The sequence below is a fragment of the Neoarius graeffei genome, chromosome 12 (assembly GCF_027579695.1).
Source record: "Neoarius graeffei isolate fNeoGra1 chromosome 12, fNeoGra1.pri, whole genome shotgun sequence".
Classification (NCBI taxonomy): Eukaryota; Metazoa; Chordata; class Actinopteri; order Siluriformes; family Ariidae; genus Neoarius; species Neoarius graeffei.
This window is the reverse complement of record NC_083580.1, coordinates 26,781,502-26,796,058: the sequence shown is the minus strand read 5'-3', so window position 1 is coordinate 26,796,058 and position 14,557 is coordinate 26,781,502. Positions and strand designations below refer to the sequence as shown.

At 44.0% G+C, this 14,557-nt stretch overlaps 1 protein-coding gene across 1 annotated transcript in view; it reads left to right on the top strand.

Moving 5' to 3' along the window:
* The window catches only part of ppp1r26 (protein phosphatase 1, regulatory subunit 26), a 146,279-nt gene that overhangs the window by 85,714 nt on the left and 46,008 nt on the right, over positions 1-14,557 (top strand). The window contains exon 3 of the mRNA XM_060935732.1: positions 10,511-10,607. Within this exon, the coding sequence (XP_060791715.1) occupies positions 10,511-10,607 (97 nt within the window). The remainder of the gene's footprint in view (positions 1-10,510; positions 10,608-14,557) is intronic.

Here is a 14,557-nt window from a genome sequence, read left to right as displayed (position 1 = left end):
TCACTGGGGAAGATATGCAAACACAGGTTAATCCCCATCAGGTGCAATGATTCCACCACTTACCTTCCCTGACTCTGCCCTCCATTCACAGACCAACGCTTGGCCACGTCCCCGCTGCCACATCACGTTATCAAATTCAATAGGTGTGGCCACATTATCGCCCATTTAAACATGTGTTTTTGTTGTTGTTTACATCTACATCTGCCAAAGCTACGTTGCGATGTGGAATTTTCTGAAAGGTGTACAGAAACCGCCAGAGACGGGCACAAAGCGACCTCGGTCTGAAGAGGAGAAACGACAAAGGACTTATAAGCAAACGTGGGAGCAGGGTAGGCCTTGGCTGCAATACGATTTTTATGGAATAATTAATTTTTTTCAAGTTGATTCCTAGTCAATATGAAGCTCCTAATGCTTTCTGTCTCATAAATGGTTAAATACGGAAAGCATGTTGGACATATTTTGGATGCTATAGTCATGATAGTAAGTATATTTGCTTTCAATACTCATACACCAAGTTGCCAAGTTTTCCAATATATTATTATTTGTTTATGTTATATTATGGTGCTCTGTGTTGTTCTCATTTATGTATTTAACAACAGTATCAAAATACTCAGGTCTTGAAATAAATGCACATTGGTCATGAACAATGGTAACTACTCTCTTTTGCGTTATTTTTGACAGAAGTAAAATTCATACATGAACAAATTTTGGCTAGTTGATTTTCTGTTTGGCTAGTTACTTTGGAAAGTAACTAGTCCGGCTGGCTGGTGAAAAAAAAAAAGAATTTCGAGCCCTGCCTACCTTATCCAGGTTGCGGACCAAGTACACCCCTTCATGACAACAGTTGTACCTAATTGCTTTGGCCTCTTTCAGTAGGGTAATACACCCTGCCACACTAAAAAATTGTTCAGGAATGGTTTGAGGAACATGACAAAGTATACAGGGTGTTAACTTGGCCTCCAAATTCCCCAGATCTCATTCCAATCGAACATCCATGAGATGTGCTGGACAAACAAATCCAATCCATGGAGGCCTCACCTCTCAACTTACAGGACTTAAAGGATCTTCTGCAAAAGTTTTGGTGCACTCTTACTATCCACTTTAGGAACACCTGCACACTCAATCACATGTCAGCAGCACAATGCATAAAATCATGAAGATCCAGGTGAAGCACTTAAGTTAATTTTCACATGAATGGGGGAAAAGTGTGATCTCTGTGACCTATGACTTTAAGTGTGGCATGGATGTTGGTGCCAGATGTGCTGGTTTGAGTATTCCAGAAATTGCTGATCTGGGATTTTAACACACAACAGTCTGTAGAGTTTTCACAGAGTGGTATGAAAATCATTGAGTTACTCACAGTTCTATGGGTAGAAACGCCTTGTTGAGAAGAGAGGTCAAAGGAAAATGGCTTGATTGGTTTGAGTTTCCAGGAAGGATATAGCAACTCATCTCATTATCTCTAGCCGCTTTATCCTTCTACAGGGTCGCAGGCAAGCTGGAGCCTATCCCAGCTGACTACGGGTGAAAGGCGGGGTATACCCTGGACAAGTTGCCAGGTCATCGCAGGGCTGGATATAGCAACTCAAATAATCATTCTTTGCAGCCATGGTGAGCAGAAAATATCTCAGCATGCAGAAAACAGCGAACCTTGAGGTGGATGGGCTGCAATAGCAGAAGACAACATTAGATTCCTGTCAGCCAAGAACAAGAATCTGAGCCTTTCATGGGCACAGGCTCACCAAACTGGACAGTTGAAGATTAGAAAGAAAAATCACCTGGTATTTGTCTGTTCTTCAGCTGTTTCTGAAATCGTCAAACCAGTCCATAGATATCACATTTTCTTCTCCCATTCTGTTTGATGTGAACATGAACTGAAGCTCTGTACCTGTATCTACATGATTTTATGCATTACTGCATAAAGATGTTCCTAATAACGTGGATGTGTGTGTATATACAGTGGTGTGAAAAAGTGTTTGCTCCCTTCCTGATTTCTTATTTTTTTGCATGTTTGTCACACTTAAATGTTTCAGATCATCAAACAAATTTAAATATTAGACAAAGATAACACAAGTAAACACAAAATGCAGTTTTTAAATGAAGGTTTTTATTATTAAGGGGAAAAAAATCCAAACCTACATGACCCTGTGTGAAAAAGTGATTGCCCCCTAAACCTAATAACTGGTTGGGCCACCCTTAGCAGCAATAACTGCAATCAAGCATTTGCGATAACTGGCAGTGAGTCTTTTACAGCGCTGTGGAGGAATTTTGGCCCACTCATCTTTGCAGAATTGTTGTAATTCAGCCACATTGGAGGGTTTTCGAGCATGAACCGCCTTTTTAAGGTCATGCCATAGCATCTCAATCGGATTCAGGTCAGGACTTTGACTAGGCCACTCCAAAGTCTTCATTTTGTTTTTCTTAAGCCATTCAGAGTTGGACTTGCTGGTGTGTTTTGAATCATTGTCCTGCTGCAGAACCCAAGTGCGCTTCAGCTTGAGGTCACGAACAGACGGCCGGACATTCTGTTTCAGGATTTTTTGGTAGACAGCAGAATTCATGGTTCTATTTACCACAGCAAGTCTTCCAGGTCCCGAAGCAGCAAAACAGCCCCAAACATCACACTACCACCACCATATTTTATTGTTGGTATGATGTTCCTTTTCTGAAATGCTGTGTTACTTTTACGCCAGATGTAATGGGACATACACCTTCCAAAAAGTTCAACTTTTGTCTCGTCAGTCCACAGAATAGTTTCCCAAAAGTCTTGGGGATCATCAAGGTGTTTTCTGGCAAAACTGAGACAAGCCTTTATGTTCTTTTTGCTCAGCAGTGGTTTTCGTCTTGGAACTCTGCCATGCAAGCCATTTTTGCCCAGTCTCTTTCTTATGGTGGAGTCATGAACACTGACCTTAACTGAGGCAAGTGAGGCCTGCAGTTCTTTGGATGTTATTGTGGGGTCTTTTGTGACTTCTTGGATGAGTCGTCGCCGCGCTCTTGGGGTAACTTTGGCCAGCTAGCCACTCCTGGGAAGGTTCACCACTGTTCCATGTTGTCGCCATTTGTGGATAATGGCTCTCACTGTGGTTCGCTGGAGTCCCAAAGCTTTAGAAATGGCTTTATAACCTTTTCCAGACTGATAGATCTCAATTACTTTGTTTCTCATTTGTTCCTGAATTTCTTTGAATTGCAGCATGATGTCTAGTTTTCGAGGATCTTTTGGTCTACTTCACTTTGTCATGCAGGTCCTATTTAAGTGATTTCTTGATTGAGAACAGGTGTGGCGGTAATCAGGCCTGGGTGTGGCTAGTGAAATTGAAATCAGCTTTCCAAAGATGTGATAAACCACAGTTAATCACACAGGGTCATGTAGGTTTGGATTTTTTTCCCCTTAATAATAAAAACCTTCATTTAAAAACTGCATTTTGTGTTTACTTGTGTTATCTTTGTCTAGTATTTAAATGTGTTTGATGATCTGAAACATTTAAGTGTAACAAACATGCAAAAAAATAAGAAATCAGGAAGGGGGCAAACACTTTTTCACACCACTGTATATTGCTTATGGCAGTCCGTCGTGGTCAGCGATGTTTCACCTTCCTCCCCTCTGACGTCCATCCCCTCAATGCCTTTCATGGGCCCGCATGTGAGAAAGGAGACCAATGCGGGACCCACAAATCCAAGGGCAGATGGTGCAAGGGAAGACGCCGGCTGGGGCAGTTAGGTGGAGTCTTCAGGCTTCTCCTCCTGGTCTCTTGTGCACTTCTCCTCAAAGCGCTGGACTCCATTCTTGACTGCGCTCCTCCAAGTGGTCCGGTTGGAGGCAAGTGTCTCAAGGTCTCCGGGAGGGATGCTGCATGCGTTCAGGGATGACTTCAGGTGATCCTTCCATCTCTTCTTTGGGCGCCCACGGGGGTGCTTGCCTTCAGTGAGTTCACCGTAGAGCACCAGGCAAGGAAGGCAAGAGGAGTGCATGTGGATGACGTGTCCAGTCCATCGAAGGATGCGATGGAGGAGGACGGACTCGATGCTGGAAGATCCCGCAGTGCTGAGGATCTTGGTGTGCGGGACGCGATCCTCCCAGGTGAGGCCAAGGATGTGTTGAAGGCATCGGATGTGGAAGGCTTCCAACACCTTGACTTGCCTCCTGTACAGGGTCCAGGCTTCACATCCATACAGGAGGGTAGAGATGCAGACGGCATGGTAGACTATGACTTTCGTCTTGATTTGCAGGTGATGATTCATGAAGACACGTTTGCGAAGACGCCTGAAAGCAGAGGACGCTTGGCAGATGTGGTTCGTGATCTCCCTGTCCAGGGAAGCGTCGTTTGAGATGATGCTCCCCAAGTAGGTGAATGAGTCTGTATGCTCCAGGGCTTGAATGCCAATGGTGATTGCCACCAGAGGTTGGTTGTGGTAGAAGGACGTCTGTAAAGTGAGAGTTTTGGGGACATTGACCAGGAGTCCAAATCTACAATAGGCTTCCTGTAAGGACACAACGATCCTTTGGAGGCCCGCTGTAGACAAGGAGACAACGGCACCATCATCGGCATACTGGAGCACCACGACGATAACGGTTTGCGTCTTTGTAGTGGCAGAGAGGCGTCAAAGGTTGAAGACATTTCCTTCGAGCCTGTAGCGGATCCATAGTCCATCAGTGCTTTCGATGGCGTTTCCGGAGAGGAGGGTGACGGCGACAAAGTAGATGTTAAAGAGTACCAGAGTAAGAACACATCCCTGTTTCACTCCCACAGAGACTTCGAAGGCAGGAGAGATTTCACCTCTGACAAGGATCTTCACCTGCATGCCTTCATGAAACTGATGGAGGATGGTCAGGAACGTCAGCGGACATCCGAACTTCTGCAGCAAGCTCCAGAGAAGTGAGCAATTGACGGTGTCACACACCTTTGTAAGGCCAATAAAGGCGAAGTTGATGTCTTTCTGATGCTCATGAGCTTTCTTAAGAAGTTAACAAGCGATGAAGATCATATCAATGGTGTCTCTCTTTGCACGAAAGCCAGCTTGGGATTCAGGGAGAACTCGATTAGCGACGTGGACAATGAGTCTGTGGAGCATGATGCGAGCAAGGATCTTGCCAGCAACATCCAAGAGGGAGATACCACAGTTGTTGCCACACGTGGAGCGGTCTCCCTTCTTTTTGTAGATGGTCATGATCGTGGTGTGCTTCCAGGTATGTGGGATCTTGCCCTGACGCCAGCAATTGGAGAAAAAGTCGATGAGTTTGACAAGGAGGTAGGGACCCCCATACTTGTAGATTTCTCCAGGGATGCTGTCTTCTCCAGGTGCCTTGTTGTTTTTCAGAGGATCCATGGTGTGATGTACCTCGTCGAGGGTGGGAACACTGTCAAGTTCCGGGACTTGAGGAAGGGTGGGGAGTTCATCCAGAACCGTCGGGTCAAAGGGATTGACCCTGTTCAGAAGCTCCTGGAAATGTTGGGCCCAGCACTCGAGGATCTGCTGCTTTTCTTTGAGGAGTGCCGTGCCGTCTGCGGAATGTACAGGAGCCATGGTGCATTGAGTTGGACTGTAGATGCTCTTGATGGCATTGTAGAACTCATGGGTCTTGTTGTCAGTGAAGCGTTGAATTTCTTCAGCTTTCTTGACCCACCATGCATTTTGTGTTTGGCGAAGTCTGCGTTGTGTCTCTGATCTTGCAGTCTCCCACTTCTGTAGGAGTTTGGTGGATGCGGGGTTGCTGAGGTGGACTTGCAGAACTGCATTCTTCGAAGCGAGTAGGGGAAGGATTTCCTCCGAAGCTTCGTCGACCCAGTCTGGGTTCTTCCTCCGTGTGAGTCCCAGGACATCTCTGGAGGACTTCAAGGAGCGACAACCAGAGCTCTTCGACATCAGGCTCGATGCTTGTATCTGCAGGTGGAGGATTGTCCAGCTCATTTTGGAGCTTCTCTCTGAGAACTTGTCTGATGGAGGGCCTTCACATTCAGACGAGGCTTCACTTGTTGCGTCCTTGCAGGTGGATGGAGGAGGACATTGAGGAAGCTTCATACCAGATGATGGTCTGTCCAGCACTCGGCACTTCGTTGGACACGGGTTATCTGGACCTCACAGATGTCGCGATGCTGTACAATGATGTAATCCAGAAGATGCCAGTTTTTGGAATGTGGGTGCATCCATGTGGTCTTCAGTTTCTCTGGGAGTTGAAAATTGTGTTTGTGATGCACAGCTGGTGGTCCGCACAAAGGGAGAGTAAATGCAGGTCATTGGCATTCATGTTTCCAGATCCATGCCTTCCAACGATACCATCCCAGACGATGTGGTTGCGTCCAACTCGGGTGTTGAAATCCCCGAGGAGAGTGATTTTGTCTGCTGCAGGAGTACGGTGACGTATGCACTGATGAGGGTTATATAGGATCCCTTTGCCAGGGGTATGCGAAGAGTCATGAGTCTTGGGCTGATGCCAATTGGAGATGGTGTGTTTGTGTGTATATATAAAGAGTGTGGGTTGACCCTGACTGGCAGCTGTTGCGTGTCTGCGGGTGCATCGCTCCTCTTGTGGCAGCTGCCAGCTTTGTTGCACTGCTGTGAAACCCTAGTGGACTATGCTGCGCCATCCCCTGCGATCCTGAGCTAAGTGCTCAAAGTTTGCTGGATCGATTTGTACATGCTTAAGTTGTTGTTTCAGAGTGCCCTTGTTGCGAAGCTGTTGTCGACCCAGAAGACATGTGCCATCCATCAATTCACCAAACAAGAGCAACTTTGTTAGTCATTCATTGGGCATTCTGTTCACATGCCTTACCCACCGTGGCTGCATCTTGGTTAGTATTCCTTCGATGGGTGGCATGTTTGCACGACGCAGGACCTCGACATTTGTTACCTGGTCTTGCCATGTAATTCTCATGATGTTGTGTAGGTGACGCTGCTGGAGTGTTGACAGCCACTGAATGTGTCTTCTATAATAAGTGTATGTTTCAGCTGAATACAGCAGAGCACTGAGGACCACAACACAGTAGACACTGCATTTCGTGCTGAGCCTGATGGATCACTGGTTCCAGAGGTGGTCCTTTAGCCATGCAAAGGCAGCAGATGCTGCTGCCACATGACAGCATCCAATGAGTTTCCTACTGCAACAGTGGAAACCAGATATTTGAAAGTCTTAACATTGTTGAGTGGGCTGCTATCAAGTAAGATGGTGGTTTGATGGTATGGTTGTCTGGGTGGTGGTTGGTATAGTACCTCAGTCTTTTTTTACGTTGATGGTGAGACTGAGACTCAGCTGTAGCTGAGTGATGGAATTTTTCCAGTATTTCCTGTATGTCAACCAGTGAATGTGCCACAAGAGCAGAGTCATCTGCATAGAGTAGTTCTTGAATGCAGTTTACTAGGGTCTTGCGATATGCTCTGAGGTGAGCGAGGTTGAAAAGCCTACCATTAAATCTAGTTCGGATGTAGGCACCTTGAATCAAGTTGTTTGTAGCTGATGTGTTCTAGCATTGCAGCTAGAAAAAGGCTAAAGAGGGTTGGCGCCAAAACACAACCCTGCTTCACACCGTGTAGTGCCTCAAAGGTTTCAGAGATTTCCCCATTTATTGGCACATGCATGCATGTCAGTGTGAAAGGCCTTGATGACAGTGCACAACTTTGATGGACAGCCATACTTCTCGAGAACCTTCCATAGTCCTTCTTGCCCAACTGAATTGAAGACTTTGGTGAAAACTACAAAGACTATGTATTATGGCACCAGTTGTTCTATTGCCTTCTCTTGGAGCTGGCGCAGAGTAAATATCATGTCTGTGGTTCCTCCCTTCAGCACGGAAGCCACACTGGCTCTCTGGGAGTATTTGTTCAGATATAGCCTGCAACCTCCATAGGACTGTCTTGGCAAGAATTTTGCCAGCTGTATTCAGAAGTGAAATGCCCCGGTGGTTGCAATAGTCTCTGTGATCACCTTTACATTTGTAGATGGCTACAGTTGTACAGTCTTTAAAACCTTGTGGTAGTGTGCCTGAATCCCAGCAGTCCTGGAATAGTTCTAGTAATGCGTTTTCTCATTCTGTGCCACCCATCTTCAGCACCTCGCCTGGTATACCATCTGCACCTGGGGCCTTGTGAATATAAGAGAAAAAAAGAATAAAAGAAATAAAGTCTGTTCTTGTGCCATTAGCTTTGGCTTCATAAACCTGACACATATGTTCACCACTAGATGATGAAACTGCCTCTGTAATCATAAATAATTTTCTGTGCTTATTTGTTAATACAGAACATCCCTTCAACACACTTATTTTGATTTTGTAGCTAACAGTAAGAGTCTTTCTTTCTATTTCCACTATGTCACCCCAAAGAGGATAGGCTCCCTTTTGAGCTTTGTTCCTCTGAAGGTTTTTCATGCAGTCTTAGCCCTGATATATTGCTCATTCAGAATCTAAATCCATATTCTTTCAAGTTGCTTTGTCACAATATTCTTTTTCTTCTTTCTGCTGCCCCTGTTAGGGGTCACCATAGCAGATCCGTTCCACATATTTGATTTGGCATAGGTTTTACACTGGATGGCCTTCCTGATGCAACCTTCCCCAATCTATCTGGGTTTGGGACTAAGACTGGCACTTAGACTGGCACTAAGTATGCACTGGCTTGTGCAACCCTAGTGTCTGGGTATTTTACCTAATCTGCATATCTTTGAACTGTGGTGAAAACCAGAGTACCCAGAGGAAACCCACATAGACATGGGGAGAACATGCAAACTCCATACAGAAAAGTTTGAAGCAGAACCTTCTTGCTGTGAGGCAACAGTGCTAACCACTACACCACCCTGCTACCATGCTTTGTCACAATAGCTATTGTTTAAATCTCTGTATAAATGAAATTGAATTTAAAAGTCTAAGACAGGCCAAGTAAGTGAAGCAAAAGAAATGGTGTGGTTTGTAGCAGATTAGGTGAGAATGGTGGGGACTAAAAGGGATATTTAAGCATTTTTCACCCTAATCATTTTGCATTACACCTGCTTATGCATGATTACCGCAGACCAGATTTTTTTGCATACCTTGTGTTCACATTGTCAGATGACAAGTTGCTTGTGTGTAGTTTGTCTCTTATGGGCATTAAGTGAGCAGCCAAAATGTACACAGTACATGATTTACTAAGTATATGGGGTTTTTTTTGTTTTGTTTTTTTAAGCGTATTTAAAATGTCATATTTTAATTAAATTAAAAAGTCACAAAAGTGTTTGTTTGATTGGTTTTTTGTTGTCCCAGACTTGTCCCTGGCTTATTAGCTTTGTCAGGAGAGGACGCTAACAGTACTAGCTGCTCCTACTCACCAGAGGCACCATCATAAGCCTACATACAGTGCCTCCAGAAAGTATTTGTCATTATTTCTGTTTTTACTGTGTTGCAACATCCAATTAAAATCAAATCAAATGAGATCTTTTTCTGTTCCTTAAAATGAAAAAAGTGAAGCTCTACAGGAATAAAATGAAATATATTATTTAGATGTTCTCAGAAATAAAAAAAAATAAAATGCAGCTTAATTTATTTAGTATTTGACACAAAATCTTTTTCCAAAAGCTTTTAGATTTTGTCATGTGCATTGAGGCTAGCGCCAAGTGTGTCTTTATATTCTCCCTTCTCAAAAGTGGCATCCCTTTGGTCATTGTCCAATAGAGGCCAGATCTGTGAAAAGCTGATAACCTGTTGTGCACAGGTTCTCCTATTTCAGCCAGTGAGCTCTGTAACTTCTTCAGTGTCCAACCTGGACTCTTGGACACTTCTCTGACAATTATCTTTCTTACCTGTGTGCTCAATTTGGAAGGACGGCCCGAGCTCAATAGTGTCTGGGTTGTTGTCCCACACACACACACACACTTTGTTATAATGGAGTTCACATTGCTTCTAGGAAGGTTCAGAGCTTTATAACCTTCTCCAGCTTCACCTTGAAGTTTCATGGGAAGTTCATTTATCCTGCAGGACTAATCTGATCTGCCATTTTAGCTGTGAGACCTCCCAAAATAGGAACAAAATAGGATTATTCTGCAGAATCATTCCATCCAGTTTTTTTTGTCACTTTACAATGAAATAACATTTGCATAAAGTTGAGAATATCTCAAATTACTTGCTATGCTTTCACTTACTGCACATATGCATAGAAAATCATCACTAACCTGCCATTTTTTTCACTCAGTAGTATGAACACAGGGTAGGGAAGGCAGTTATTGAGCTCTGTCCTATGCAAAATGTATAACATTTTTGTAATATTATGTATAATTAAAAAATGACTTTTTCAGAGAGAATGTGTAGGTCTGATGGCACATGGGTACCACACAACACTGTGGAAAGTGTAGCTAACCAGAATTTGATTTTATTGTGTTGCTGCTGCAAATTTACTACAACTTGCTAATATTGTTATAACATTATAAGAGCTGCTTGGGTAATTCACACTCTCACATTGGTTTTGATGGACTGATAAGTCCATTAGTATCCCCACTGAGTGTGTGTGTGTGTGTGTGTGTGTGTGTGTGTGTGTGTGTGTGTTGCTCCACCAGATCTCTGTCCACCTCTATTGATCCAGGTGTACTTCTCAGTCCCTACATTGCCCTCAACACAGAGGAAAGGAGCCATAAATTCAGACACAATAAGCAGGTACCAATACTTGTAGTCTCTTTTGAGTGGAAATTAAGCTAAGCTACCTTTTCAGATAAGCATTGACAATGTTGAAACAAGCTAACTCAGTCACACAGAAAGGCTTTTTTTTTAAACAAATCAGAAATCAAATCAGAATTACCTGTGTGCTGATAATCCAAATCAAAAAGTGCAGTTCAATTAAAAATTTCTTAGCATAAGTATGCAGGTGTTTATCATATTGTTTCATATTTACCTAAACCTTAACTGCATTTTAAGTGCTTTCTGTCTGAATTATAGACCCAGAATTAACCAATTTATTATTCTAACATTTTTACAATGAAGGAAAATATTCTCATTAAGTTTGAACGTTTTCAGTTTAGAAATTCTCATCTCATTATCTCTAGCCGCTTTATCCTTCTACAGGGTCGCAGACAAGCTGGAGCCTATCCCAGCTGACTACGGGCGAAAGGCGGGGTACACCCTGGACAAGTCGCCAGGTCATCACAGGGCTGACACATAGACACAGACAACCATTCACACTCACGGTCAATTTAGAGTCACCAGTTAACCTAACCTGCATGTCTTTGGACTGTGGGGGAAACTGGAGCACCTGGAGGAAACCCACGCAGACACGGGGAGAACATGCAAACTCCACACAGAAAGGCCCTCGTCGGCCACGGGGCTTGAACCCGGACCTTCTTGCTGTGAGGCGACAGTGCTAACCACTATACCACCGTGCTGCCCCCTAAAATGTTCTTTTTAGTAATAATACACCAGTCAGTCATAACATTAAAACCACCTGCCTAATATTGTGTAGGTCCCCCTTGTGCCACCAAAACAGCTCTGACACATGCCACAAGTACGACATGCTGCCTGGACACCACAGAAGACCTCTGAAGTTTGCTGTGGTATCTGACACCAAGATGTTAGCAGCAGATCCTTTAATTCGTGTAAGTTGTGAGGTGGGGATCAGATTTGTTTGTTCAGAACATCCCACAGATGATTGATTGATATTGAGATTTGGGGGATTTGGAGAGCAAGTCAACACCTTTGACTTTTTGTCATGTTCCTGAACAATTTTTGCACTGTGGCAGGGTGCATTATCCTGCTGAAAGAGGCCATTGCCATTCAGGAATACTGTTGCCATGAAGGGATGCACTTGGTCTGCAACAATGTTTTGGTAGGTGGTACGGTACGTGTCAAAGTAACAGCCACATGAATTCCATGACCCAGGGTTTCCCAGCAGAACATTGCCCAGTGCATTGTACTGCATCCACCGGTTTGCCTTCTTCCCATAGTGCATCTTGTTTCCATTTTTTCCCCAGGTAGGTGACTCACATGCGCCTGGCCATCCATATGACATAAAAGAAAACATGATTCATCACATGAGGCCACCTTCTTCCATTGCTCCATGGTCCAGTTCTGATGTTTACATGCCTTCTGTAGGGGCTTTCAGCAATGGACAAAGGTTAGCATGAGTGCTCTGACTGGTCTGCAGCTACGCAGCCCCATATCTAGCAAGCTGCGATGCATTGTGTGTTCTGACACCTTTCTATCATAGAACTTTTTCAGCAATCTGTGCTCCAGTAGTTCTTCTGTGGGATCAGAACAGACAGGTTAGCCTTTGCTGCCCACATGCATCAATGAGCCTTGGATGTCCATGACACTCTCACCAGTTGTCCTTACTTGGACCACTTTTCATAAATACTAACCACTGCATACTAAACACTCCACAAGACTTGCCATTTTGGAGATGCTCTGACCTAGTTGTCTAGCCATCAAAATTTGTCCCATGTCCAAGTTACTCAGATCCTTGCGTTTGCCCATTTTTCTTACTTCCAACACATCAAGAACTGACTGTAGTCAGGTTAGTCAGGTTTTGTGTTGATAGTACAAAGAAAATAAGGTAGTGTTTTTGCCCCTTGGTGTCTCTTTTCTTTAGTCAAGTGTCCAAACACCTCCCCAAACAGTTAATGTAGGTTTTAACTGTTTTACTGAGCATTAAAAAATGGTTAAATAAAAAAAAATAAAAATAAACACATTTACAAGGTGCTAAAAGTTCCGGGACTGTTCCTCGTGAATGAATGGTGCACAGCACAGTCATGTGTGTGCAGGAGGAGCAAGCAGTAGCTTTCATGAGTCAGTGTGTCTTGTGCTGTTAACACTGGAACTTGTGTCCACACATTTTTGTGACAACGTGCCTGCATTTGCAATTTCACGATGGACCAAAAAGGTATTGAAGACTCAGTGATTCACATGGGGCACGAAGGCTACCTTTCTGTTTTAGCCAGCATTAACTTTTTCAGCAGATTGTACTACAGTAGCTCTTCTGTGGGATTGGATCACATGGGCTAGCCTTCGTGCCCCATGAAAATCAATGAGCCTTTGACACCTCTGACCCTGTCGCCGGTTCACCAGTTGTCCTTCCTTGGATCACTTTTGGTAGGTACTAACCACTGCATACTGGAAACACCCCACAAGATGTGCCATTTTGGAGCAGGAACACCCCACAGGACTTGTCATTTTGGACCATTTTTGGTAAGTACTAACTACTGCATACCAGGAACACCCCAGAAGATCCAGTCATCTAACCATCACAATTTGGCCCTTGTCAAAGTTGCTCAGATCCTTGCTCTTGCCTATTTTTCCTGGTTCAAATACATCAACTTCAAGAAGTGACTGTTCTCTTGCTGCCTAATATATCTCACCTCTTAACAGGTGCCATTGTAATGAGATAATCAATGTTCTTCACGTCACCTGTCAGTGGTCATAATGTTATGACTGATCGATGTATGCACAATCCAAATTCCAGAAATGTTCAGGCACTGTGTGAAATGTAAAAAAAAAAAGCAGAATGCAATAATTTGTGAATCCTTTTTCACCCTATATTCACTTGAATACAGTACATAGACAAGATATTTAAGCTTCAAACTCAGGGGCGTAGCTAGGGGGAGGTCCTGGGGTGCCCATGACCCCCCCTTTGTTAGACCATACAGTTTTTTCGGTAGCTGCATAAGAATATTAGAAAAGTGCCCACTGTAATTTTTCTAACATTTCTTTTTAAACTAGATCACCTCAGCCTCATTAGGGTTTCTATAAAAAAAGGGGAGTCCCATATATGATTCGTACATTGGGGGAGTGCCTGTTAGAGAGCGCACTTGTCCTGGGCCATCGGCATAGTGAGGTAGGGTGGCCAGTTCCTTTCCTCGCCGCCTTTAACTTCCCCAGTGTTTCCACCAGGTCCCCATTCACTGCTGGGTGGACAGGGAGCGAGCCCCAGATCCCTGTCGAGCCGAGGCTCGAACCAGGGACTGTTCGCTTAGCGGTCAAGCGCTCTAACCACTTGGCCACCTGCGCTCCAGGGTTTCTATAACCTTGTATGGACTTCCTGTGGTTTGGGCACGAAAACCCAGTTTGTCAGAGTGTGTGCAGGAGAGGCAGATGTAAGTGCAGATATGTTAAATAATACACAGTGCGATATGAGCATAAAGTGCATGAAACGCACACAACAGGTAAACAGTCCGAAACAGCAGACAAAGTCATAATCAAGGAAACTGTTAGGGCTGGTGGAGGTATGGTGAAGTTAGGATCCAAAAACAGAACACAGACAGTAATCCAATAAATAAGCTGATTTAATACAGGGAAGAAAGGGTGTGGCAAAAGATAAACAAACAGGACAAAAAACAAAGACCAAAAATAGTCCAGGCAAAATGAGAACAAACAACTTGACAAAAACACGAGACAGGCAAAGACAAAAAAAGCTAGCGCAAAAAAACATAAACAAGAAAAGACCCTTAGTGCAAGAAACCATGAACCAGAAAACCCTTTGTGCAAAAACCATGAACCAGAAATAACCCTTAATGCAAAAAAAACCGAACCAGAAAAACGCTAGTGCAAAAACCATAGACAAGAAAAACCCACGAGGAGCAAGAGAGGCACAGAAACGGCTAGAGAAGCAAACGAGCCGT